Source organism: Struthio camelus, chromosome 1, assembly GCF_040807025.1.
Source record: "Struthio camelus isolate bStrCam1 chromosome 1, bStrCam1.hap1, whole genome shotgun sequence".
Lineage (NCBI taxonomy): Eukaryota > Metazoa > Chordata > Aves > Struthioniformes > Struthionidae > Struthio > Struthio camelus.
In genome coordinates this window covers 129121792-129148981 of record NC_090942.1, presented here as the reverse complement: position 1 = coordinate 129148981, position 27190 = coordinate 129121792, and the positions used below count along the sequence as shown (strand labels likewise).

General features: G+C 38.2%; 1 protein-coding gene across 4 annotated transcripts in view; it reads left to right on the top strand.

Annotated features, from left to right (window-relative positions):
• SYTL5 (synaptotagmin like 5) overlaps positions 1-27190 on the top strand; it is a 100590-nt gene that overhangs the window by 54652 nt on the left and 18748 nt on the right. For 2 of the 4 annotated variants that reach the window (XM_009686312.2, XM_068916778.1), the window contains exons 4-12: positions 5032-5147; positions 6583-6715; positions 8995-9120; positions 13514-13670; positions 15253-15382; positions 17192-17298; positions 21606-21698; positions 25370-25435; positions 26384-26562. In XM_009686312.2, coding sequence (XP_009684607.2) covers positions 5032-5147; positions 6583-6715; positions 8995-9120; positions 13514-13670; positions 15253-15382; positions 17192-17298; positions 21606-21698; positions 25370-25435; positions 26384-26562 — 1107 coding nt within the window. The remainder of the gene's footprint in view (positions 1-5031; positions 5148-6582; positions 6716-8994; positions 9121-13513; positions 13671-15252; positions 15383-17191; positions 17299-21605; positions 21699-25369; positions 25436-26383; positions 26563-27190) is intronic. The other 2 variants (XM_009686313.2, XM_068916793.1) reach the window with 1 other exon arrangement.

Here is a 27190-nt window from a genome sequence, read left to right as displayed (position 1 = left end):
ATTTTTTTTTTCCATGAGAGTTACTACTATCTATGATATAAAGTTGCAAAATGAAGAATTTAAAGGTGAAAGAGTGTTAGAGCTAAGTCTACCCACATATTTCTAGTTCTGCTGTTGCTGAGGGTAGAGAACAAGATTTATGTATGTGATCATAAATTTCATGGATGGGGACCGTTGTTGTAATATTTAATGGGGTAAATTGATCCTGTGTCTTGCGATGCAGTTGATGAAAGAGGAAATTTTCTGCTATGTTCCCTGCATACAAGGAAAATTTCTGCTACGTTCCCTGCATACAAGGACCAACTGTAGCCATCAGTAGCTTTCAGACATAGGTATAAAAGAGAAACTTTCCATCATGGTCACTTTTTCCTGCATCTTCTGAAAATAAAGTTTAGTTAGTTTATGTTTTAAATTTGACATGTAAAATGGTGTGAGTGATCGGCTGCGGGAAATCAAATTATTCAAGCAGTCTGCTCTCAGGCTTATTGCTGCTCTGTGTATTTCTCATTATGAACATGTGTCTGAAACAGTTTGTTTATTTTGATTGAATTCTTCAGCAAGATAAAATGCCTAGGTGGCCTACACTGTTGCAGCAGAACAGAGCAGTAGTGGGAACTTTATCTTCCTCTTTCAAATAATTACATTGTCCCAAAGTGTCATGAAACTCGTCTCTATCTTTGTAACGTTTATGCACAATAGGAGCTTAAAAATAGAGACATTTCAAATGTCCTAGTATACAAACGTTCTTTAGCTTTCCTGTTTTTTTTTTTTTTTTAGTAACTTATAAGCAGGTTTGCCTTGCTTCTTTTTATGGTGTCACAAATTTAGTAGCATCACAGCATATTGAAAATACTCTGGAATTATTATATGTTATAGAAAATATTCTGTGAAATCAAATGCATACGAAGAAAAGTGTCTGTATTTTGATATGTTTATGTATGGGCTGTGTTTTATCAAGCCTCTGGTGTTGCAACTTTTTCCTAGTTTTACTTCCCAGAAGTACAGTGCTTGAGCAATAGGAGAGGGAAAGGAAGCTGAAGTAAGTCTTTCTTTACGGGGAATAAGGGTTAGGCTGGATGGTCAGGTTAGCAGTGAGGCATCAATAGCCTGTTTAACGAATGTTTTTTTCCAAATGAAATGAATAAAGATAGAAATTGGGACTTTCCATCTCAAAACACATTTTTATATTTGAGCATTTAACCATGAAGTATTTTGCAGGAATGAGAGTGGAAAATCAGCGGCTGAGTTCTTGGCAGGGCTAGGCCACGGATTGTCTTTCATTTTGAAGCTGAGCAGCGTGTTAATGAAGATAATCTGTTCAGTAGGAGATCACAGAGCAAGAAGTACGCAACCCTGAAGTACTCTCTCTCACATGGTTTTGAGTAATGTAAAAGGACTTAGCTGAAATCTAAAGTATTCTGTACTAAACCTAGCTCCTAGCCATTTCGAGAATGGGAAAGAGCAATCATGCAAAAGTTGTTGCTATTGCAATTTATAACATTTTCCTTCTTTCTAAAGCTAGTGACTTCTGCATCTGTCCTTCACCCTGGCAGGCCAATCTAAACACGGTTTTAGTAGAATGTACTTTGTTTTTTAACTGTATATGCTATGTGCCAACTGAGAAAGGAAGCATAAGTAAAGAAGATGCACGCCCAAACCATGAATTACATGTCAGTATGCAGCTCGGACCCACTTTAAAAACAACACAGAATAAACCTCTGAACACTCTAATTTGTTGTACTGTTGAGTATACAGCCTTGTTTCTTTTCCTACTGGAAAGTTTACCGAAACGGGAAGGGTTCGTGTAAGTCCTATGTCAGAAGTAGAAGAAAGATAGGTTATCTCAGCAGGAAGGACAGTGTCTCTTTGTCATAGTTATAAATGCATGAAAATAACATTATTAGAAGATGGTTTAGGTCTAGTTCTTCAATTTTTGTTACAGAACAACAAATACGATTATGAAATTCAGACTTCAAGTCAGAGGTTTAAGCAGTCATTTAATCTGAATTCATTTATATTTATAGACAGAACAAGAAATTTTTTAGAGTTATATCTGAAATATAGGAGTGATTAAGATACTATGAACTTTAGCCTTTCTGTGAATTGTTCACTGTACATGAAAAGTACATTTACATATACCCATCCAATACTTTAATATGAACTTTTCCACAAAAAGGACTGCCAACTGGACTCAAATGCCAAGTCTGAAAGTAGCATTGATGATTCTAAAGACAAAGAGTTAAAGTGAAGGTTGAGGCCTTTAAACCTGTTCCATCCGAGACTTGCAGTGACTGGCTGTTGATGGATTTTTTTCCCTTTCACTGTGGATAAGAGTAGAATTGCCTAGAGAGATGAAACACTTGACTAAAGACAAGACAATATTCCCTTTATTTGCTGTGTTTCATGTGTTGGTTATGGGAGTTGGTTGTGGGAGTTATTTTGGTTTTATAGCAGATCTGCTTCTTCTGATAAAGTTTAAGATTAGAGCGTTCTGAATCCTCTGTGTACTTGGAGGGAGCAGAATGGGTGTAGGCCTTCTCAAAGCAAATAGTGCCGAGGAATTGGCAACCTGGAGTTAAGAGTAGTACATTTTAGTTTAAAATGTGGTATTTACTGCTTAATAAGATCAGGATGATGAAAGAGATGGATAATTCGATTTACCATCATTAGCTGAACTGTCATGTAGTTCACTTCCTTCAGGATACTGGCTGTCATACTGTTTCTTGCCTCCTTAGACCTACAAAAAGGGTTGTTCACATCCTCTCCCTTTCTTGAGGATGTAGTTTGCCAGAGCACGTAGTGATGACTGAACTTCCTTGGGTTAAGCAAGAGGGCACTAGCTATGTAATTAGAGGCTATTTAATGACAGTGGGCTACAGCTTGCAGAGACAGATTACTAAAAGTAGTAGATTGCTTGCTTTTCCTTTGTTAGAAGATACAGGGTCCAACAATTCTAGCTCAAGTAGGCTAACCTGTCTCTTCCTTGCACAAGTTTTTGCAGCTGAGAGGAAGGTGAGTATGGGCTCAGTAGTTACTGTGCAAGGGGATGGCAACAGGAACAAAAAGTCCTCCACAGTACTCATCCCACGTTCTCTGGCCTGGTGGTAGCTTTCCCCTCATCAAGGCTGCTTCCCTGAAGGAGGAGGAGGAGGAAAGTTGTTCAGATGTCAGGAGATGGAGTGAGACGGACAGAGAGAAGGAGGCTGTCAGTGAGCTAGGAGTGTGGATGGGGTGACCACTACCCCAGCAGGGCAGAGGAGGAGAGGAAAGCCCTCACAAGAGATGGATGCTGCAAGAGGTTCTTCTTATTTTGCCAACAGCACAGCTGCTGAGCCTTCCTTGCACATCCCAGCAGCCCCTCAAACCTGGGAGTAACTAAGAAGAAATGAATGAACCACGTAGTTCATACTGCAGTGTAGTATGTCGTTTATATTGCAGTAGATTATGATGGCTTAGTCAAAGCTCTGACAGATTATGATTTGATATGAAGCGTTAGACTTACTGTAAACCTCAGCATAAAAAAACAAGCTTGCAGAGAAGTGCATGCTGTAAATGAGTTGTGAAAATACACCTTGAGAGAAAAACTATTTTTCATGTTAGCCAAAAGGTGCATAGTTTCTGATGAAATAAATCCTTTCCAGTGTTTATGTGCTTGATAAAAGTCATTTAAAAAAACTCTGAGTGGAAATGTAGAGGTTGTGTCTAATTTCTTTGCATAATGCCTGACTGATTGTGATGATGAATTATAGGGCTTTTTTTTTTGTCACTAGGAGTTTTCAGAAACAGGATAAGACAATAATGGTATATCACTATATTTCTGGGCAAGTGTTTTGAATTTTTGTTGTTGTTTTCTGGCCTATGTTAGTAGAATTGAAATGTGCGTGCGTGATTCATAAGAAGGTGAGAAGAAGAGATTATGTGAGGATCTTTTTACCAATGGCAGGATGCTAATCTGTAATTTTTTTGTGTCTTCCCGAGTCAGATTCTCCATTCAGGCATGACTCAAAGTGATTTAGCAAAGAACATACTGATCAATGCTCTAAATCCCTCTGTAGTATTTTCATGCCTAAAAGTCTAGATGATTTATTTTCTGGTATAGGTTTGCAAATAAGATTTCTCGTTGAGTGTAAAGTAGGCAGGGAACATATGTGAAGCTAAATTTTTTTTTTCTTTGCTATTCATGAGTAGTAGCTTTTAGCCATCAAGTGTACGTTTGTGGGGCAGCAGAAATGGTGATGTTTGAGCATAATGAAACTAGTTCACTGAAAGGCTAGCAATTAGCATCAGAAGTATATCTGTGGAAAACAGCAAGGCCAACACAGGATTTTTTAATTGCCTTTATAGGCAGGAGGATTTGAAAGCTTTCCAGTTACCCCAGAACAAGCAACATTATCCAAAAGAGTAGCAAAGACAAAAGTTCATTGCTCTGAACCTCAGGCATATAGATAACTGGTAACAGTGCTGTCATTTGAAGAAATCATGTATAGAGGCAGCATATGAAACCTAAAGGATATTACATTAAAAATATGTGTGAACTTGCAGCAAAAGATATATAACCAGGCTGGGTCCATGAACTGCTGACTTGTTTGGCAGGATTTTTGCTTTTGGGTGGGTGTGTGTGGGTGTGTGTATTTTTTTTTTCTTTCCTCTCCATGCATTGTGGTTGTTTACACATCCCCTGTCTTTTTGAAGAGTTTTAAAATTGTGGAGTTGAGTAGTTCTCTATCCAAAGGAAGAGGTAGAAAGTACATATTACATATTTTCTATGGAAATCTGGTAAGAATGGTTGCAACACTTTTTTCCCAAGTAAATTTTCATGTACTGAAAACTAGTTTTTATTCACAAAACAGGATGATTTTATTTTTCTACTACATTTGTCGTACTATCTCGAGTTTTGCAATCATGCAGATGTTGTCCAGAGCTCATGAGTGTTATGAGTGGATGATGCCCTAAGAGTTTAAGCAGCAGTTTTGGTTGGCCAAGTTTCCTAATGTGCATGTCTTCCTGGATTTTTTCTTCTTCTGCCTATAGACAGCTGAGGATAGTAACAGGTGAATGGTTTTTTGAAGAGAGAGCAAAGCGCTTCAAACAATCCAATCTCCTTGGAACCGATGTTGTCAGACAGTCTATCCTGCGCAGATTCCCAGGTATGGTAAGGACCACAAAAGAGAGGTTCATTATTTATGCTTAATTCTTGTAAACTGTTTCCGTTACTGTGTATTTCATTCTTCACTGTAGCATGTGCAAGTATAATTGGTATTTTAATTTTAATTTCATACTTGGGTATTACTATGCACTGTTTATGAATAGAAAAGGTAAGCTATAGATGGGTGAGGAAGTATCTCTGTGGAGACAGAGAGCTGCTTAAAATCTTACTGTCCAAACAGATGGACAGCATTAAAATTCAGCTCCAAAGCAGAAGCAGAGGCTCTAAAAGTTCTTTCTTAATTCCTCCCAGGAAGTTTGGCGATATACAGATATAGAAAACAACCATTCATCTTTGCCTCTCTTATTTAATTATGTTTGTGGTGAGTAGAAAGTACAATTCTGTTTTCTTTTTTAACTTTGAATAAAGAAAGCTAAGTGTTAGTCCTGTGCTATCTGCTGGAGCATGGGCTACATCCCAGCCTACTTGGTACCTCTCTGTTCTCACTTGACTTTCCTGTTGCCCAGCCATCTTCAGAAAACTGCAGCTGTGCTTTTAGGTACAGAGTGAGAGTGTACCTTACTATTAGGTACAAAAACCACAGTCTACTATTCTGATCTAGCACAGCAGGTCTACCATGGTACCTTGCCTGTTACACGAGACCACTGGTTTAAGAACTGGGAGTTTTTCCTGCATGCTGATGCTTCTCCCTCCACTGAACTATGTTACTCTGCACATAGAAGCTGTTATTCAGATAGCCTGTTTTCAGAGGAAGCATTTATCACTTTCAGTAGGAAGCTGAGGGCAACTGGCAGTTCTTAGGAGGAAAGAATGATTTAATGCCAGTGAAAAAATACCTGGTGTAAATATACTGCTTGGCAGAATACTGATCTTTCCAATATCAGTGTGTTTTAGAAATTATCAAACTGGTGTGTCTCTTTGTCCTTGGTTTTCAGTGTTTTATATTATGCAGCCTGTCAAATTGGGTATTTTGTGTTTTGTTACTGTATGTTTACATTTGATGTATAAACCATTCTTCCATAATATATCTAATTTTTTTTTCTATTTTGCTCCTACCTGAATAAGCAATTTTGATTTGGAAATTGCTCTTTCATTTAACGCAGAAAATACTTTACATTGCAATATTATATTTCAAGTTCCTTGGTTGTTAAGTGTGTTTTTTTTGTCAGTGACAAATTCAGAAGCATGGTTCAACAGAAAAGCTGATAGCAAGAAACATTTCAAACTATTTAAAATTTATTTTCTTTTATTGAAAAGCAAAAACCAATAACCTCCCCAGCTTTTTATGTATGATATTTTATCATATGTTTTTATTTAATATTGTAAAACGGAAAGTCTACTTTTGTAGGCCATGCTTGACATGTTGCCTTTTTTTCTATAAACATTAATTTTGTTTTTTTCCCCTCCCATTGAAGATACAGTTTCCAGTAAGGATGAAGGAAGAGTGTTTAAAGATCATCCCCAGGAGAATGCAGAAAAAGGGCCAGATATATCAACCTCCTCCACAAGTGGACATAAATCTATCTTCAGCGGACCTAGAAAGATAGGGTAAAGATTTTTCGTTTGGAAACTGAAAAATCAGAATGCAGCTGTGTATGGTCAGATGGATTTTTTTCTTTAGTCTCTCCAGCATGCCATATCAACCAAAAACTTCCCAGGGTTAGAAACATCATTTCTCATTTAAAAGCTTGCTATAATTAGAGTGCTGTCTCCTAGGAAATGCAGCAGTAATTATTCTTCAGCTATAGAGGTAGTAGAAAAAAGGCAGTTTTACTCTTGGATTCTTCCTGTTTATGCTTTGAAGTAACAGAATGTCCCTGAATGCTGGTCTGCAGAATAAGCAAATGCAAAAAATGGTATTTTTAGCATCTGTTTTTATGTGTACTGATTGGTTCAGTTAACAAGTCGTGTAGTTTTTTAGTTTCTAGCTCTGTAAATGCAGTCTAACAATAAATGCGATACTCCTTTCTTTTGTGTTTGACAGTGAATAAACAGATTGTGGTGCTGGTCATTTCATAGTCTCAGTGACATGTATAATCCCAGTTATGCTATACCTTTATGGGAGTGCTTACTTACTGTGAGGGGGAATAGGCAGATACATTGAATATATGGTTGCGTAGGTGGTGCCTGGACGTAATTTGCGACTATTGGATGAAAAGGAAGAAAACTCAGCTGAACTTTCAAATCCTGGCTGGAATTATATGGGCTGGTAGTTGGAAAACTTTGTTTCTGTTGGTAGCAGAACAATTTTTATTATGGACCCTAAATATAGGGTTAAGTAGGTAGCTTTTTACGTCTGTGACCATCTTCTGAGTATGGAAAGAGCTAGACTTCTGGGGAATGCCAAATATGGAATTTGTTGTTCCAGTCACTCAAGAAATTAACTTGAGTGATTTCTGTCCTTTTTTAATATTGGAAAAAAGAGCATCTGAATGCCTCCAAGTTCTCAAATGAAGCCAAAGAAAGAGCTAGTTTAAGGACTCTGCTATAGTAGGACTTCGATGTTGCCTGTAAATCATGCTAATTGGTAACTATAGTGACCGTTCATTAACGTTTACTTTCATTGGAGAGTTGATGCCTGAAACATTGTTGTCCGTGATATTAATTGAGAAGTACAGATTGTCAAAGCTACGCTTTGTGCAATAACCTGGATGTAGATATAAGAAAGGGTACAGGTATAAGCTAAGGTGTGACTGCGCTATCTCAGTTAGCAACTCTTGGGCCCACATCTTCATAAATATTTGAATGCTGAATCCACATTGTTTTTACTGAGCATTATTGTAGAGGACATGCAGTTGTTTCTGTACTCATGAGAAATCTAAGTACTTACCTAACGCCGAAGTGTGTCCAATGAGCTTGGCAGTATTTGCTTTCTGGTCCTGCAGATCTAATCCTCTCTTCATTTAAATCCTTTGTGCAGATCTATTAGTCATATTCGCCTATGAGAAACAAATCTATTTTTATTGTCTGTTATCTCTTTTAGTGGTTTCCAGCCTTTCTCATTTTGTGACCTGAAACATGTTTTGCAGTGATTACATTCCCTGTAAAGCAAATTTAATGCTACAGTCAGTAGGCTTGCTTTTCCTAGGTATATTTTGTGCCCTCTGTTAGAAGTAGTTCATTATTCCTCCTCTTCCTTTCTTGCTCCTTCTTCCTCCCTCAGGTTCCACATTCATATATCTCATGAGTCAGTTTGTATAAGCAGAACCATTTTGCGGCCAGCTCCTGCTGATATGCAGTGTTATGGGACACCTTAACGTTCTATTGTTGTTTGTGAGTCAATGAAGAATACTATTACTTTTCCAAATTTTCTTTCTTGTTTTATCTTTTCTAGATCACATCCTGCAGGGCAGAGGGTGGTGTTATGTTTTTGGAAAATAGCATGTGTGGGGCATTGTTGCACGTGGTTGTAGAAACTACAAGGAGGTCTTTAAGAGAACATACCCATAGTATAATTTGCTAGGAGAAAATACACATACTTGCTCAAACAAGCCTTTGCTGTGAATGTGCTGTAAAAAATAAGATTTTTCGCAAAAAGCACTCCTGGTTCACAGCGGGAAGCGGTCATGTTGAGTACAAAAAATGTTTTGATGTTCTGTATCTTAAAAAGTAGTTTACAGTAAATACAATGCTGCTGCTTTTTGTAGGAATGAGGCTGGTATCCCAGTTTGGCACTCTGTTCAGTATTATATCCAGAGTGGCCATCATTTAGGATAGATGAAATGAGTTGAACCTACCCATCACCATATTTCAGTCACTGTGCTGTTTCCTGGAAAAAAAGCTTGCAACTTTTAAAACATTTTCTTTTATTCCCTTTTTTTCATCAGGAAGGTAATTAGGGCAGTTACCAAAGGAGAAATTTCAAATACAAAAGATGAAGGTGGAAGGAACACATGCTCAGAAGCTGAAACACAAAGTCTGTGCAGTGGGAGGTCAACGCCTTGTTCTGAGAGGTGAGCAGTAGAAATTTGATAGCTCATGCTGGGATTGACCTAAGGGTGCATGCCAGTCCTGGAGATGCATTGTGCCTTTGAATGCTCAGCATTGTTAAAATCTGAGAAGCAGAACTTGTATTAAAAAACAAAATGAAACAAAAGATCTCTGTCCAGCCCCTTTTCTCTCCTTGCGTTTGAGTGGTGATTGCTGTTACTGCTTTGGTTTTCGTTGTCTGGTTTTAATTCATCCAGCTGTGTTCATGTTGCAGAGCTGAGGACCTTTATTCCAAAGTTTATCTTTGGTAATGACAAGTTAATTGATTAAAATTTGTATTTCCTTTTTCAAAGGTGCTGTTGCCTTGCGCTTTCCGTGATTATTATCCCAGTTATTTCTGATAGAATTCCATTGACCGTTCTTCTGGGCTTAAGAGATCTCAGTCGTTGCCTCTGTTCACCACATTAGAAAATGACACATGGAACATTCCTTTCATGATCCACCTTCAAAATGAGGCCAAAAATACCTTACTTTTTTCTTGTTCAGTTGGATAAACCATACTGGATGTAGACCCATTTTCTTTGCACGGGTGCACACACCTAGAAATCTTACAGTCTGTATTGAAAAATAATACTATTTTGCTGTAAGATCCAGTACAATTTTCCAGCTCTAAAGAGCAGTATTCTTGAGAGACTCTAAATAGGTATACAGGAGCACTAGGACACTTGAGTACATCTTGGCAAGTTCATTTCAAAGGGTATCACGTAAAAGAAACATCATGAAGATTATTTTGCCCACAGATTAGCCTTTTTATTTAAGTAAGAATTTGTTTCCTTTTATGTTTTTGAGTTGTAGACAACAATCACTGGTTGTTATGCAGCATGTCTAAAGCTGATGGTGGCAGGTTTCCTGCAAGTTGACAGTTTGGATTTATTCGTTCTGAGCTGGCCACTGCAGAGCTTACTGGCCAGATCAGCTTTAAAGCTAGTCATCATCTTTAATCTTTGTGCGGTTCACTAAGCTTCCTTTAGGTAACTAGGCCTTCTATATCTAGAACCAGCTTCACACGTGACTTTTATTTTTGCTCTTTCTCTGGATTTGTTTTACTTTGTTTTGTTTTTAATTGAATAGAGTAGAGATGAGTGAAAACACCAAGAGACAGAAACTCGAGAATCCAGTACTTGTGCTCCTTAGCCCTGGGATAAGGCAATGTTAAGCTGGGATAATAACTGAGCAAGTTATTGCTAATAACTTAGCAATGTTAAGCAACTTTCCCTAATACTTGGACAATATAAGGACAAAGGCATACTTGTGAGAGATTTGTGCAGCAGGTTTGATGTGCCAAAGACTGCAATAAAGTTATCATGCAATTCATTGTAAATTAGATGAAATAGATTTTTTTTACGGTAGTAGAATTTACTACCTCATGAGTGCTATCTACGAGCTTAGAAGGATGGATAGAGTGAAGTTACCTGTAACCTTTAAAGATAGCTTTTATGTTTGGTTGCCTTACTTGACTTTCACATAAAGCATCAATTTCTAGCTTTTGCCCAGAGCCAGTGTGCAGGATTTATTACATGAAGGGTGTTGAGTCATTAGGGCAATTTCTCTCCCTACCGATCATCTCGGCCTTACCTGGCCAAATCAGTGACCTGTGTCAAAGTAACAGAACTGTGTTACCGGGAGATGCTTTTGGGCGGGGGGAAGAGGAAGGAATTACATTCCTGTCTACAGAAGGCATGACACTTTATTTATATTAGTCTGCTGAAGGATTGAGGAGGAGCTCATTTTTTTCAGGAGAGGGGTGAAAATTCCTGTCTTGTACATGTGTGGTTAAATACTTAACTAAAGCAAGCATCCTCAAGTATCTAATTAATCTATTGTGAATTTAAAGAACTGAGTAGTAATTATTATTAAAAATAACAACAAAGCCTCCCACACCATTCCATAATTGTTTTGAGTTTCAAATTAAAAGAAATCGGCAATATCTTGTGACACTGCAGCTGTCGTAAATATTCGTGAATATTTCTGATTTTTGTAATTACCCTTGCATTTTTAGGGGCGTTGCCAAAACTGATAGTATTGCACCTGCCAACAGGGAGTCTGAGAGAGAATTTTCATTCTTTCTAAATATTTTGGTTTAAACAAAGCTATACTGAGCTAAGAACAGCGAGGCCCAGGCCATGAGTTCATCTCTTCAGGTGATTTACTTCTACTTCAGCAAAAGTGTTTATTTGCTTTACAGCTGAATGAACTGGAAGGTTGCATCAGGATACTTCTATGAGAAATAGGATTGCAATTTCAGATTCATCCACAGGGGCATACTGCCCCATCACACAGAGGTGCTGTCTAGCACATGGAAATGCCTGACTTAGTCACCTTAAGACAACATTTGTCTTTTGCTATCTAATATGTGTGTAAAATCAGTTGAGCCTTTCTCTGATAGCTGACTGAAATAAGAGCAAAGGAGTTGAGAGGTCTCTGCAACAGATCTGATGTGCGAGTGTTCAGTCCACCTTGATGTCTCTGGCAGGACCTCCAGCAGGACTATGACTTCTAAACCCTTGTTTTATTGATTAACATCAGTTTATACAGTGAGGAAAACAGCTATAATAGATTGTTGTGACTTTCTGTTATGAAAGCTGCTATCAAAAGTGTTTTGACATGCAATAAAACTCAGGTTTTCAACATTTTGGCTACTTGCCATGCAATAGCAGGTTTGGAAATTCAGGTGTGTGCATCTAAATGTAGCAGTGTTGGTAAGATACAGATGATAGCCAGTAGCCTGATAGGACTAAAATTCAAGCACAGCACATTTTTTCAGGGTTTATTGGTCGCTAGTTCATCCGATTAAAAAGTAGCAATACATACATGTTAAATGCACATGTGTAAGAGTGTGTTTATTATGCACTATCTACTATTGTTAACATAAATTGGATATATACTGTTAAAAAGGTACTGGATGCTCACTAATAGACAAAAATGGTCAAACAATATTTGTAAGTGTTGGAGGTGTTTGAGTTTTCTTCTAATTCCTTATTTTGGATAACTCCACTAATGCGGGTACAAAGTCTGTGCTCACCGCTTAATTTGGTAGTGAGACAAGAGCTGTTGTATTCAAGAATGTTTTTTCTCAGTGCAGCAGTAGTTCTTACAGAAGTTTCCATTGTGGTAGAGAAGATTTTTACTGCAGTTACTCGGAACACGATGTGGCTAAACCAAGTGAAGGTGAAATTCAGATGTTGTCTTGCACAATGAAGATGCCTACAGATCTGAAATATTTATTAAGCAAGCTTACTTTGGCTAAAAATGTCCTCTCAGTTCCAAAAGCAGTTTTTCCAGCACATTTTCATTACTGTTGTCCTGTGACATTGTATTTTCCTTATGGACGAGGTTGCAGTTCCGGCATCAAGTCCTATTTACCAGTAATTGTTACTATCCTGCAAGAATTTTTGAGATTTCTCTAAACTGAGAAGAAAAATGAAAATATTTGTGGACTGATAATTGTGCGGAAAGAGAGAAGAGTAAATTAGCCAAGAGGCTGCATTGTGTTTTAAAATACATTATAGTGGGGTTTCACCTTTTTTTATTGCAAATCAGACTTCAAATGGAAATAAAACTTTAAGTGAAAATGTGTTAAAATATGCTTTAAAAATAATTTTCATTGTTTCAAGAGGTCAGAAAAGTGCAATAAATTATGCTTGCTAAAGTTCAGTGCTCAGTTGGACTAATCAGTGTTTTCCAATGGAAAACGTATTCCATAGACAAGGTATTAGACAGCAATTGGGTTCTGCTGTGCTGATCAGAGATTCCTTTTGGCCATTTTTACTGACTAACAAGGAACATGGCAGAAATAGTTGGACAGTTTTCCTTGGTTTCCAGGCTATGGTGGAAGAATCAGCCAGTTTGGGTCAAGAATTTTTATCACAATATAAACAGGAAAGTGAACGTATGGTGTTTTTTCCTGAGAAGGTAGAAAGTGGACAGCTAAAGATTTTAGAATTTTTGGAGAGAGAGCTGGCATTAGTATCCTCTGCAGAAGTGGCCAAGACTGCTCATGCCGTGGTAATTTTTCTTTAAACTGGTGAGCTTGGTAGGAAATATCACTTATGGAGTTGTCCCATCTAGTGTTGGGATGTGAATGCAGTGTGAAAAATGGATAACTGCAGCTTTCTGCAACTTGGAATGAAATGTGGATGAGAGACCCATGCTTAGGCGATTCACAGTTCTGACAAAAGTGTTGAAAACAGGAATATATAAAAAGTAATTGTAATTTGCCCTTGCCCGAGCTTTTCTTACTAGGTGACCATTTTCTTGCAGTGTATCAAACACTGTTCATACAGGGCAATGTAATTCCGGTAAAATGTTATCATTGCTGCAATAATACTCTCTTTAATACTCTCATCTCCTCCCCAGAGGGAGCGCTCTTTCACTGGACAACGGTGATGCAGAGGCCACCCCAGGCCATCTGAAAGGGGTCGTGGGTTCTGTGAATGGAAGCAGCGTTTCTACGCCACGCCTCCCGAGGTCTCCAGCACTGAGCGCACGCAGCGAGACCACAGATTACACCAGGGTAAATACAGTGATGCTGTGGAGAGCAAATCTCCCTGCACTGGCACATCTGACACCAAACGAGACGGTCTGGCCAGTATCTGCCCTGTTGGATCAATTTGTAGCCCAGAAAGGACAAAGCCTGCCAGAGAAGATTTTGTTTTTTCCTTAATTCTTCTGGGACCAATGAGAATCTGTCATGCTCTGTCTGTAATGTGGTTTTTGGTTTGGCAAACATTTTTTCTTATGTCTAAAAGTTCCTTTTCATGTGCAGTATTACATAATCAGTTAGAGGTTTTGAAGTGGGAAGCACAAGGAATAGGAGCAAGCATTTCTGGCACTTCAAGGGCTGGAAAAGCACTACGAACTAAGGATATGTTTTTCCAGGATCTGTGGGATCCAGCATGCTCCCGCTGAATTCAAAGGGGAGCTTTGTAGGCTCAGTGTTGGCAGAAAATCAAGCCCTACTGATTTTAGCTCTTTCTGCTTTTGGACACCAGACTGTATAAATTACGACATAACGCAAAAAGTGGGCTAGATGCTGTATCAGAATGAAAGGTGGGATTCCACTAACCAGCTGTTAGGACTGTTGAGATGTAGATGGCCTTATATGAGGTAGCAGCCCTTGGTTGCTTTCGTAGCCAGCAGAAGGATTCAGCTTATCTCAGGCAGAAGCAGCTCCTCTTTTTGTTCCTAGACAGAGCCTGTTTGCTGGGCACCTGCTCCTGGCTGGGCACCTGCTCCTGGCTGGGCACCTGCTCCTGGCTGTGCACTGTGAGGGGCGGTCATCCTGAATTCATTTTGGTCACCCTTCTTAACACATCAGGAGTGTCCTAAGGACTTATCCTAAGTTGTCATGATCTAAGTGTGTGAGGAAAGCAAAATCTATATTAAGAGGTAATATCACTAATGTTTGGAAAGAAGTAAACGAGCATCTGAGCTCAGAATCCTGATGAAAGGACACGTCCATTTTTTCCAGTTTCCAACTACTTGGTCTAATATATTGTCTTTCCTAAGAAGAAATCAGTAAGTATGAGGGCCAGTTTCAGGAGCTGTAAATAAATTAATACTTGTTTTATTTATATTCTTGTTGGCACACAAACTGGCTTGATTAAGTGCATTATGTTTGTTTAAAAAAGACCAATCCGTTTAGTTTAGATGCAGATATGATGTTAGCAATTCTTTTAGAGGAAGTTGACTAGACATAGCGATATCAAACACATTGGCTTTATTTGAGGAGTTATAGGCATAATTAAATTAGTTCAAGTCCTTTCGGTTCAATCCTGACTGAAATCCTTTAATTGCCAAGCTAAGTGAACGCTGAATAGATTTGAGCGTTTTGCTTCCCTCCTCTCACTCCTGATGCGTTGCTCTGATTCTTCAGTTGCAAGCTCAGAATGTATGCATGAGTCACGTCTTTGTGCAAATTTTGTGTGAACTGTACAAAGCAGATTATATTGTAATATAAATATATTTAATAATAGAATAGATGCTAAAGGGCCTTTTGGAGTTCTGGGAATTAGCAGAAATGGTGGTACTGTAGACTGATCACGAATAAGCTTACTTTTTATATTTATGGGATGTATGGTTTTTGTATTGGGCAGGACACTGGCTTAGAAAATGGCGTGGTTTTTCCTGCAAGTGAAAGTGTACCTGAAGACTTAGTAAAGAAGCACTGTAGGAAATCATCTGGAACACCTTCCATTGCGGTTTCTAGGGTATCTTTATCATCAGGCAAGTATTACATCTTTAACCGCTTTCTGCCAGCCCTTCACGTGAGAGGATTATTCCTACTCTTGTGACTGCACTTCCTGTTTTTAATGCACGTGGGAAGATTAGATAAAAACTTCATATGTTCTTGTTAATTCTGAAAATTCTTCCCTCTTATTATATGAGTTTATGCCACTTAATAAGTTTCATATTTAAAAAAATGGTAATCCTAACCCCAGAAATCTTGGCAGAATGTTAATAGTAGGTGAATCATATGCTCTTAGAATTACTGTGAGTTTTCATTCATAAGAGCGTATTGTAAAATCATTCCCTGTGTGGTCAGCTCTACAAAATGCTAGCTTTTTACATCTGTATAAAACACCTCCGTGCTGCTCTGGTTACATCTCATGCCCACTTTGACCAGAAGCAAATAACTATGGGAAGCAGTGAGCTGTCAGAGAACAAGTCCCTTGCAGTCTTCATGCCGTTTACTTTTTGTACATGATGCACTGAACCAGTAGATTGGACTGTGATTTACCTCCTTTCATTGGAAGCTGTAAAGTAAAGACTTGCGCAGGAAGATGTTCTCAGAGCCATGTTACAGCAGTGAATGAAGATCCTCCTCCTCTTTCTGTCTGAAACAGAAGGCAGGAGCCCCTGCCTTCTGCTTCTCCCAGTCACTCAACATGCTTCTTACGTGCCTAACAGAGCAGATTCGGCTTTACAGGTTAGTCTCTGAAGCACAGCAGGGCTCACTGTCTTTCCGTTGAATTTAGCCTAAAGCAGAAGCCTAGCGGTATATCCCACAGAGCTAATCAAAGAAGATGCTTTCTTCTCCTTAGTTTTTTCCACTCGAACGTATCAAAGTATCAATGGGAATATTGCATTTTGCAGCTCTGGGCAGAGGCATTTCTGACTGCTGCTTTCTTTCTGAAAAGAAAATTCTCCTTCTGTTCCTTCGTAAAATAAAGGGTTTCTTAGTAGATAAGAATTGGTCTCATGTCACCAAAGGAGCTGGTTGCAGAGCAAAATTGCAGGCAAGCTGGGAACAGGCCTCAGGCTCCTCACTGTCTCCTCTTGTTGGAAGATCTCAAAGGACATTAAGCTCAGGAGAGTGACTTTTTCCTGTCACATCAGCTACAGCCTAGGAAGGTGAACAGTTAAAAGCTTTCCAGATTCCTACCTAAAGGTAGGATTCTAAAAGTATTCTCTTTCCTCATTTTCTTCTGTGATTTATTTAAGAATGGCACAGAAGATTTTTACGGGGAGGACTAAGAAAATCTTTCTTCAGCACATCTAGCGTCTCTTGTGTGTTTAAAAAGTGAATGAAAGACTGAAAAGAACTGGCGTAGGACTCATGACTTGTTCACCTCCTCCTCTGTTAGGCACAGGAAACAGCAGTAGCAGCAAAAGTACTTTCTCTGCCTGTCTCTGTCCCTAGTTGCTTAGTTCTGAAACAGACATTGGGGGCAGTTTGGTGGTGGTGGAGGAAAGATTTCATAATCACTGTGAGTGCTTGGGCTGTAGATTTTGCAAAAGCTTGATCAATAATATGATCCACAGGGAACAGATAGCAGCAGATAAATAGAGCAGGGAAAAAACAACTGGCCAAAAGGTTGAACAGCATCATAAAACATGCTTTCCCATTTTTCATCTTGATGTTCAGTAGTTGCAGTGCGTGTGACAGAAAATATTTCAGAAATACTGCTTTGATTTTATTTCTTAAAAAAATGTTATATTTAAGGCAACATTTATTAAAGTGTGGCAAAATGCAATAGGGAGTGTTTTTTTTCACAAATTATAATGAACATTTTCATTATTTTTATTTTCCAGATCGCAGCCGATCTGAGATAGATTTGAGTGAATCTTTTTCTGAAGGAAATGAGGATACTCTGAGCATAAGAAGCAAATCTGTGCCTAGTGCCTTAGATCAGGATTTGGTGAGTTAAAAATAGGGAAACGTTCATCTGGTGGAAATTCTGTTTGTTCAGACTTATGAAATCAGCTTTGTGTGTGTATATACATATGTATATATGTATGTAGTATAAAATACAGTTGAAAAGTAAATACATAAATGTAAAAATTATATATATAATGTGGGGGATATTTAATCAGTTTTCAAACAGCTTCATCTTCCAAGTATGATGGCTATAGAATAATTCTAGTGAATAGTCAGTCAGTTTGTTATTAATTTGATTGATTGATTGATTGATTTTTAGTTTACAGATGAATCAAATCAAGCTTGAAAATAATGCTCAGGCACTATGTTATATGTGCTCCAAAGTTCTGTTAATTTTTCTTCATCTAATTACAGTTTGTTCTGAAGTTGCGAAATACAAGCGTATAGCTAAAAAAAAAAAAAAAACCCAGAAAACATAACCTTCTGTGACAGTAGTGTTTTGTCTGGTGGCGTAGGACTCTCTGCCATCTGCTCTTCCAGGAAGGGCATTGTCCGTGGGAGATGTCTTCTCTTATTGTAGCATTTGATACTTGGGGGTTGGTGGAAAATAATGTGCTTGGAGTAGCCATCCATTTCTTGGGCTGTAAGCACTCAGTTTTTCTGCAGCGTTGCTTTGTTCAGATTAATTTTTAAGGAAATAAAAAAGCCCTTCCTATGTGTTGGGTTAGCCTGAGTTCATGCTGAAGAGAAACTTAAAAAAGAAGTGTTTTGTGTTTTTAATTGTAGCGGAGAAAAGAGATGTGTTCTTAATTATTAAGTCTGAAAAAACTGCAGACAAAAAGCATAAATTAAGAAAATATGAACTTGAAATATCTTACATCAGTGTCTTGTTCTAAGTGTACAGGGTGCCCTAGTTGTCACTTAGGGATTCCTCTGAGGCAGCTGCCAGCTATGCCAAGTCCAGAATGGTTTTCTGTTCTTTGATTTTTATCTTCCTCATATTCAGAGTTTTTCTGTGTTTTGCTGACTCAAATTTCAGATTGGATCTTAGCAACTCTCTAGCTTCTTTGCTAACTTAAGGGACCTTCTCTTGTGCTATAACCTTGATTTAGTTGCTCTGGGGACCTTGAGAATGCTAATGTCTCTTTAAACTTCCTTCAGAACAGGGTTCATAGAGCGCTCATTCTACCCACATTTCTCGCTCTTAGGAAATCAATTGAATTGCATTTATCAGCTTTAGCATTATCGTGTTTTTTAGGGTAGTTTGACTCACAGGAGTCCTCCAGAGTCTTGCCTTAGATTCGCTATGGATGCAGTTGTTTGAGATAGGGATAATAGTGTTGCTGGAGTTTAGCTTCTTTGGTGCTTGATGCAAGAGGCAAAAAGAAGGATGTCTGATGAAAATAACAACAGCTTCTTCAGCCTGAGAAAAGTTACAGTCTCCGTTCTCCGGGGCAGCTGGTGGAGATAGCTGGGGTTCTTCGATCTCCTGCTCCTGGGTGATGGGAGCTGACAGCAGTGAGGTGGTAGATACCACGTGTGAATAGGATAAGCAAATAGCTGGAATTTGTTGTTAAAAAGGTATGAAAAGGCTTTCAGCTGCTTTGCCCCCAGCTCTGTCAGGAAACACCTTACACGTACTGGGAGATGAGCTGGATAATTTAATGAATGTTTTCATTGCTTAACTTGCATTGCTCTTGCTAGTGAAAAGGGACGACACCCTTCTCCCCCCCCCCCCCGCAAAAAACCTATACACTGTGGACTGTATTTATCAAGGAGTATTGGTAACCAGTTAAATCTAGTGTTGGGTTCCAGTGTGAACACCTCCTCTAGAGAGATTTATGTTGAATTCCTGACCAAAAAGCGTTCATCACATGCACAATAGCTTTATTAGAAGTAATTGGATAATGTGCATTTTATAACCCCCACGAGAGACCATGAGATTAATGTCCTACCAGTTCTAACTTTAATAAGCAACACTAACCAATTATGTGGTTGCAGTTCTATAACACCTCCTGAGAAACATAATCGTTGTAGTATAAAATGAATTAAGAGCTTAGGCTAAGTATTAGCCATTGTTTTAGTTTTGTATACCTGCTTGCAGATAAAAGTCGGTGCTCATCTGTCCTTAGAACTCTCTATGAAATGCTGCTAGTATTTGACTGAAGCTGAAACACCAGTTTGAATATGTTACCTTTCTTTTTGTTCTATATTTATTTACTCAGAGACTCACATGTATCATTTGTTATTTTAAAGACCACATGTATGTATATAATAGTGTAAAGGAAAGAGTTTGGGCTGTGTTACCAGAATTGCTTCTTCAATTAAATTCTCATATTGTCAGGAAAAAGATGTGTGTGTTCCTGGGCTAACTTGTAATCTTCAGCTGGATTCTGAGTGAGAGTAGAAGTGAAGGGCAGGATTTTTTTCTTTAGGTGTTTTTTGTTTTTTTTTTTCTACTTTTTAATGATCCACTTCTGTCTATCTGTCTCTCTCCCTGAAATAGTTTGCTATATAATACCTGGGACTCTATGGATTCTTTCCTTATAGTATAAAATACATATCACTTTTTCTTTATTTCTGTGAGATGGTAACAGTGCCCTGAAAAAAACAGAAAAGAAAGAGACCAACAGAGGAGGCTTATTGTAAAAACATGAAGAGAAGAGGAATTCTTGCAACAGTATATAAATTGGATCCCAACTGGAGTGATAGCTTATCCTGATTTCCCTTTGCACAACGTTAAATATGCACAATTACAATTGGAAAGTAGTAATAGACAATTTTGCGTCACTTTCAGATGGTTTTCTTTTGGTTCAGTCACTGGAACAACGGAGAAGAGAAATAACAGCTGGTTTCTATGCATACTAATAATAAATGTTCTGAAGATCTTTACGTAAACTTTGACTGTTCAAATCTCCAGCAGCATTTCTTCTCTGTTCTGTTTTTTTTATGATTGGCATAGAAACTTATGAGACTCCTTAGTTTCACTACAGTAAATCTCTGTTTAGTTTGAAAGAGTGAGGGTAAGTGAGCAGGAGAGAGTGAGGTAGGTCATCACATGGAATTTTTACAGCTGCAAAGCAGCTGTATAAGGGATTTGAATATTTGACTTCCATTAAAACTAAATTAGAGTCTTTCAAAATTTCTGCCATAAAGTTTGAGGAAACCACTGAAATTTCCAAGCTACTTTTGTAGGGTGATAGTTGCCTGGATTTTTTTCTGTAATTGTTATTTAAAGATAGCAGTCCTCTAAGGACTATCAGTAAGATTTTAAGTTTCTTGTTAAGTATTACTTTATTACCTTGTTGTATTCAAAAAATGAAAATGATTTTTTTTCAGTATATGAGCTGAAGGTGTTTAAGAGTTGTTCACTGAAGTTCGAGCATATATATGAACTTGTCAAGTACTTATTGTCTCCAGGTTGTTTTTTTATTGAAATAATGCAGGCATTTTAATCATTTTGAAAACGTACAGATCAAATTTTGTGAAAACTCTTTCTTTCTGCTTACCCCTCAAATACGTTCCGCATGTATGATGGCAAGAAAAGTTTCTTCCCATGTGGTTTGACAATAACATTGGGCTTTCAGCACTGCCTTTTAGAAAGTAGTTCAGTGTCTGTGATTGTGCTCATAGAATTGTCATCTGTCACCAGTGACAAAGTGAAAAGGTGCAAGCATAATACTAATTGTATGTGCATGCTTGTTTATTTGTATATGCATGAGTATGAGTGACATGAATGTGGATAATACTCATAAAACTGGATTGTAAAAATATGTCCCTTAGAAAGTGGATTGTAACCGTCTAATTGTCCACCATCTAATGGTGGTGGCTTCTGGCTAATGACAGATGACTTCTGCTAAACTAGTATCAGTGATCCTCAGACCACTGACTGCTATTCAGAGCTTAATTCAGTGACTTCCTTAGTTGAGATCTGGAAAATTCTGACCGTATCCCTTAAACTTAAATTCCTGAACGGACATATTTGTAAGTAGATAAAGTATTTCGCATGGGGTTGTAGGTAGGCATGGGTGTTGATTTTATTTATGTGAACAGTTCTTGATCATGCAAAGTTATATGACTCCAGATTAAGACATGAAGTGTGTGTGTCAAATTTTTGCAGTTCTCAAGCAACTGAAACCTGAAACCCTGACAACCTCTCTTCCTGTTTCGTGCCTGTGCAACGATGTGGAAAGTGTAGATCAAAATTCCTCTAGAGATGTGAATTTTCAATGCATCCTGCACAGTCTTCCTGAAGTGGAAAATAAATGGAACAAAACTCAGGGACAGAGGCTGGCCCAATACCAAGTAGAACACAGCGACTAAAATGATGGTTTCTTTGTCATTTAGGATTATCTGGGTGAGACGGAAGAAGATATTGATGACATAGTGGCCTCTCGTTATTCAAAGAAACATGGACATATGATTAGTGGATTATCAACGGTAAGATCTTGAGTAGGAAATATATGTTTTTCCTTCCACGTAAGCCGGTTCCTTCTCCAAAATGGCGTTTAATATCATACCACATAGCAACGTTGTTGCAAGTAGTTCTAACAATTTAAAACAAATCTTTCTTTATCCTGCTGTTTAAAAGAACCCTCACTTTTGATAGTTTTTCTTTTATATTTTTAATGCTATGCAAAGCTAAAGTGCTGTTCTCTGCAGTACATGCTGAAAGAGAGAGCCATTTTGCAGCAGATTTCCCGACACCCTCAGGTATTACCAACTTGATATGTGGAGAAAGCAAACCACAGGTATTGGCAGTATGTGACTGCTCAGCTTTGCAGAGGTGTAGTTAATCTTAATTTGCTTGGAAAAAAGAGAATAGAATGCAGTGGGGTCTTCCATCTCATTCCACTTTTTGAGTGTTAGGAGTAGGTGGTGTCCATGGTGAAATCTAGGCACCTCTTTCATGTTCTTGGGACACAAGTACTCTTCTGTGTGTTTGTGTACATACCACTTCTGTGAAATCATTGTCCTTGCCCCAGACCAACTTCTTCCATTCTCCATGATACGATTGGTATGCCATCCACACTGGAAAAATTATTTCTCTCTGCGGTGAGGAGGGAGATATTTGAGGATCTTGTTTGGTGGCAGCTTTTCTACTTTCTGCAAGAATTGTAGTATATTTATTTGCTACACCCTTCCATTTCTTTTGACGCTCGTAAACTATATGCTGTAAATCAGATGCTCGAGTCTCATGCGACTGCCATGTGATCATCCAGTGGTTGCAGAGATTGCTCGTTTAAGTTCTCAGTGCCAAAGAGCCTGATGTGTTAACCAGAGCTTTGCTTACTTGGGGAGAAGGGGCTGAGAAAATTGCTGTTGTACAGCCTTTTGGTGTCTTAGGTCTGGCCATGTCCAGACCCTTTCCATTCTAATTTGTGTAATTCACAAAAGCAGACACAACAGAGATGTATGGCACTTCACGCCAGATCAGACCTGAGCAAATATAACTTGTTTGGCATTGGTTTAATTATATCCAGTTAACTAAGGTTGAGTATGACTCATTGTCTCCAACACTTGCTTGGTCTCGTGGATTTTATAGACAGAATTGTCTTTTCTCTGGATATTGATGTGAGTTGCAGGTGTTTAAGTGCTTTTGCCATTTAGCCCACTAATTGAGGCATTGTTTTTAGAGAGCCTTCTTTTTGAATACTTTAGTCAATGTTCTGTCTGTGCTCTCTGCACTGGTTTTGTCTTTTTTATATAGATTTTGACCTTTCTCCTAAGCAAAGTGCTGCTTTTCCACTCTTGTAGGTCTGAGATAATCTCACATCTCATTGCTTCTCTTTTCTTTGTATTCACCCTGACAAGATTTTTAATGTCACTGCATGCTACATTAATGGAGAAGTTTTGAATGGTAAGCTACTTCTCACTGCTGGAGCAGATCAGTTTTAAAGGGTTTTTTTTGACTTCCTTTAGCTGCATGCTATGAGGGAGTAACATTTGCCATCTCTCTTCTTTTTGCTTTTACTCTTGTTGTTCTGTGCATTTGAGCCTTCTACATTGCCCAGGTTCTTTTCATTTAGTTTGCTTGTCCATGAAATAACTGCGTTCAATTATGTCACGTTGTGAAAAAATGTTATTAATGAACAGGAGGCTCTAATCAAATATTTTTTTCAACAAATATGAGAATTTATATTACAGTATGGGTCCTTGGAGAATGAGCATTTGAGGTAACAGAAGAAATATCTCAGACGTTAAAGATAACTTGAAAACTACTAGAGCATGTGTGAGCAACAGTGTAAATGCCAAGTGACATTGAACAGGAACTGTATCTTAGCATTACAGTATGTTTGCCTCCGTTTTCTGAAGCTAGTATGTGAACTGTATATTTAGTTTTCCCTTCACCCTTCATTGGTTTATCTCCTAAACACATTAATATGTTGTTGTCAAGACACATCACATCAGTAAGACTAAATTGTTCCGGTGCCTTACTGGAGCAACAAGATATGACGCAAAGCAAATGTAATCCTTAGCAGTGTACTAGAATAAAGCTCTGCACCCTCTGCATGCAGTGTTTGTTTACTACTTACGAAACTCGACATTGAGTAGATTTTCGAAGTACAGAGAAGTTAGCATATTTAACGTCCAGTGCAAATCCCACAGAGCAGAGTCTGTGGGGAAGGAAGTCCAGTAGGTTCAACACTTTTGCTAAAACTATGTTATTAGTTTGTGGTTTGTAAGCAATTCAGAAATTGTATTTGCATAAATTCTAAGGTCAGAGGTCATCTGTTTAGGACTTTTTTTTTTTTTTTTAATTAATTTGTGCCTTGCTGCCCGTTACCTAAAGAATATTTGGGTTCAGCAGAGAACAGTTCTTCCCTCTCCCCATGTTAATGTAACCTTGTGGGTTTTCTGAGGTTGCCATGCAAGTTATTTTTGTGTTACAGGGATAACTGATGCATTTTATAGCGCATACTGGACCATTAAATTCACTAATGCTGTTTAAGAATACCTTTTTAATGTATGCTATTGGTGGAAAGTCATAAATATTAAAGGCTGAACTTTAGCTTGAGGTATGTTAAGAATAGGTGGAAATAAGATAGGTTTGTCAGTGTGTATTGCTAATTATGCAGTGAAGTAAACCAGTGCTGTTAATGGCATCTTAGCCAATTGTACAATTGTCAAGGTAATACACAAGCCTTTCTTTTTTTTCTTTTTGCCCCTTTTGGAATCGAAAGTTACAGTCACAGAGAAGCCCAGCTGAAAAGCAACTGTGCTGAAATGCAAACAAAACCCTTTTTGCTTTTGTTATTCGTCCATGAGGTATAAAATGAACTTTGGGGATAATTTCTTTTTAAAAGAATTACTGCTTGCTCTGTTTTTAGTGTCTGTTGTTGTTTACTATATTGACACAGACCCGCTTATCAGTCCAGCTTTGTTTGCTGCAGGGCCCTTAGGCAAGATGCTTGGGAAGCTGAGTTTTGTCATAGACTAATCTTTTTGTGGGGTTCTTCCCCTTGACTGTATTATTCCCTCCTCCCTGTAGCTGATAGGGAAGGATATAGCTCAAGATGTAGTTGTCTGTGAGCTCATTGATGAGATTTCCAGATATCGCTCTAATAAGCGGAGAGGGGAAAAATTGTTCCCCCCTATTCTGATACTGTATTTTTTCCTCACAATTAGCGTATTTAAACATCTGTATTTTTTTTTTTACATGTTCCTTTACAAATTCCCCGGATAAATTGAAATTTCTTACCAAGGCCCCAATTCTGGAAATACATGAAAACTTAGCTTTAGACTAGCTTAAGTGGGAACTGAGTTCATGCACACATAGATGAGGACAAATCCAAATACAATCCAGTACAAATCGGAATCTACTGAATCAGTATTCTAAAATGTAGTTTGTTTATTTTGGTACAGCAGATACTTCATCTCCATTTGTTAATTACCTTGAACCAAGTATCCTGCAATACCTGAAGTATAAGGAAAAAAATTACCATTTCTCTGATACGGTGATACCTTTTTCTTTCTTTCTCACTGTGGCTTTGCAGTGCAAAGTGTCTTTACCTGTCTGTATGAGTAAAGCTTTATCACTGCACGTATTCATTCTTATTTCAGCTGTCTAATGCTCTTCTCTCTTGACCTTTTGCACTGCCTTTTTAAAGAACTTCCCAGAAGGCTCTGATAGAAAATGGACCCACTTAAATGTGCCTGAGGCAGATGGTGATACTGTGAGTTCTCCTGAATCCTCTGCTTATCTTCTGTGATTTCTCTCTTTCTCCCTTTGTGTTGAAGACTGCATCTATGTGTTTTGCAAGGATCAAAATTGATAGGGTTTATATACTCGCATGTGTTGTAGCAGTCATGCTCAATGACTCAACAGAAAATGTGCCCCAGGCTTCTGGAAAGCCTTTGGTTCTGGTAGTGGGCATACTGCTCTGATTCTCTCTTGAAATATTTAATTCTTTACTAGTTGTAAGCTTTTGGAAAAGGAAACCCTCATAGCAATATTCTGCAGTGCATGACTGAAAAAAAAAAAAAGTATTGGGGCTGATATTACATTGCAGTGGTAAATTATGTGGCATTTTTGCTGAACTGTTTTGGCCTTAGGAAAATTACAGAAAGGACGACTATTGCATTTTGCTCGTTCTGTTAGAAATACCCTTGAGAGGTTGGTGTCACTTTAGCCAAACCTGGTGTTGTATCGTCTTCATTATTGGAAACGTCTTTACAACTTTTTCTCATGGCTCCGCCAGCAGTTGTTTTACAAGATGCAGTAACAATTAGGGGGACAGCTGAACCAGAGAGGTGTTTTTTAGCTCCTTGGAACTTGTTATGTGAACCTATAACTTACGTAGCCTGTCTGTTCTTCAGTTTATGCTTGAATTTGATGATTGTGATATAGATTTAGCCATCTTTACAAATAGGTTTGACTCCTGCATGTAAAAAAAAGATAGACTCTCTAGATGTTTAAGCTATGATTAAGTATATTTTTTATTCCCTTTTACATCAAATAGAAGCAAATGGTATTTCCATTCTTTGGTATATCTGTTTTCATAGCAAGTCCTAACAAGTGTCACAGCATTGCAGGGTTGTGGTTGTATGAAAAAGCAGATTCAGGAAAAGAATAATTTGTTTAAGCTTCTAAGTCCTTTTCTTTCCCCCCACCCCGACCCCAGACTAGCATTAACAGCATGCTGAGTGTATATAGTGAAACTGGTGACTATGGCAACGTGAAGGTCAGTGGTGAAATCCTTCTTCACATCAACTACAGCTACAAAACAGGTGCTCTCAACATCCTGGTGAAAAGTTGCAGAAACCTGGCCATCGCAGATGAGAAGAAGCAAAGGACAGATCCGTAAGCACGCAGAGTTATTTCTTTCTAGATTCTGCGAGGGGTGCCCTCTGCTGCATTGCAGAGCTGCCTTCCTATAGAGCAGCAGTGATGGAGGCTGGCGGTGAGGTTTCAAGCCTGAGAACTCTCACAGGATCAAGTTGCTACAAGTCAGCACTTTGATGATGGTTATTTTTGGATTCATGGTGGGAAATGTATTTTCTGCATGTTTCTTAGGGCAACATTGAGGGAAACTATAAAGGTGCTTATTTATCAACCTCTCTGCTAGCAGTCTCTGCAGAAGGGCAAAAAATACAAACGAGCAGGAAGACTGAGTTAATGTCGTCTAGAACGAAAACTAAAGTATATGAGACAGATGATGTTTTGGATGGATGGAGGGAGTTTGCATTCAATTTCATGCATCCATAGATCCACTTTGCAAATACTGAGTCTTTTGAGAGCTTCTCATTATATTTTTCAGTATAACATGTAAATTCCCTCCTATATCAGGAAGTAATGATCAATGTCTCTAATAATGTCTATTGCTACAGGTATGTAATGTATGCAGTTTTTCATTCTCTTGTATTTTCATTGCCATGTTGGCGTGTGTATCCAGTCAGTAATCAAATATCAGAAGGGGTGGTAGGAAAGC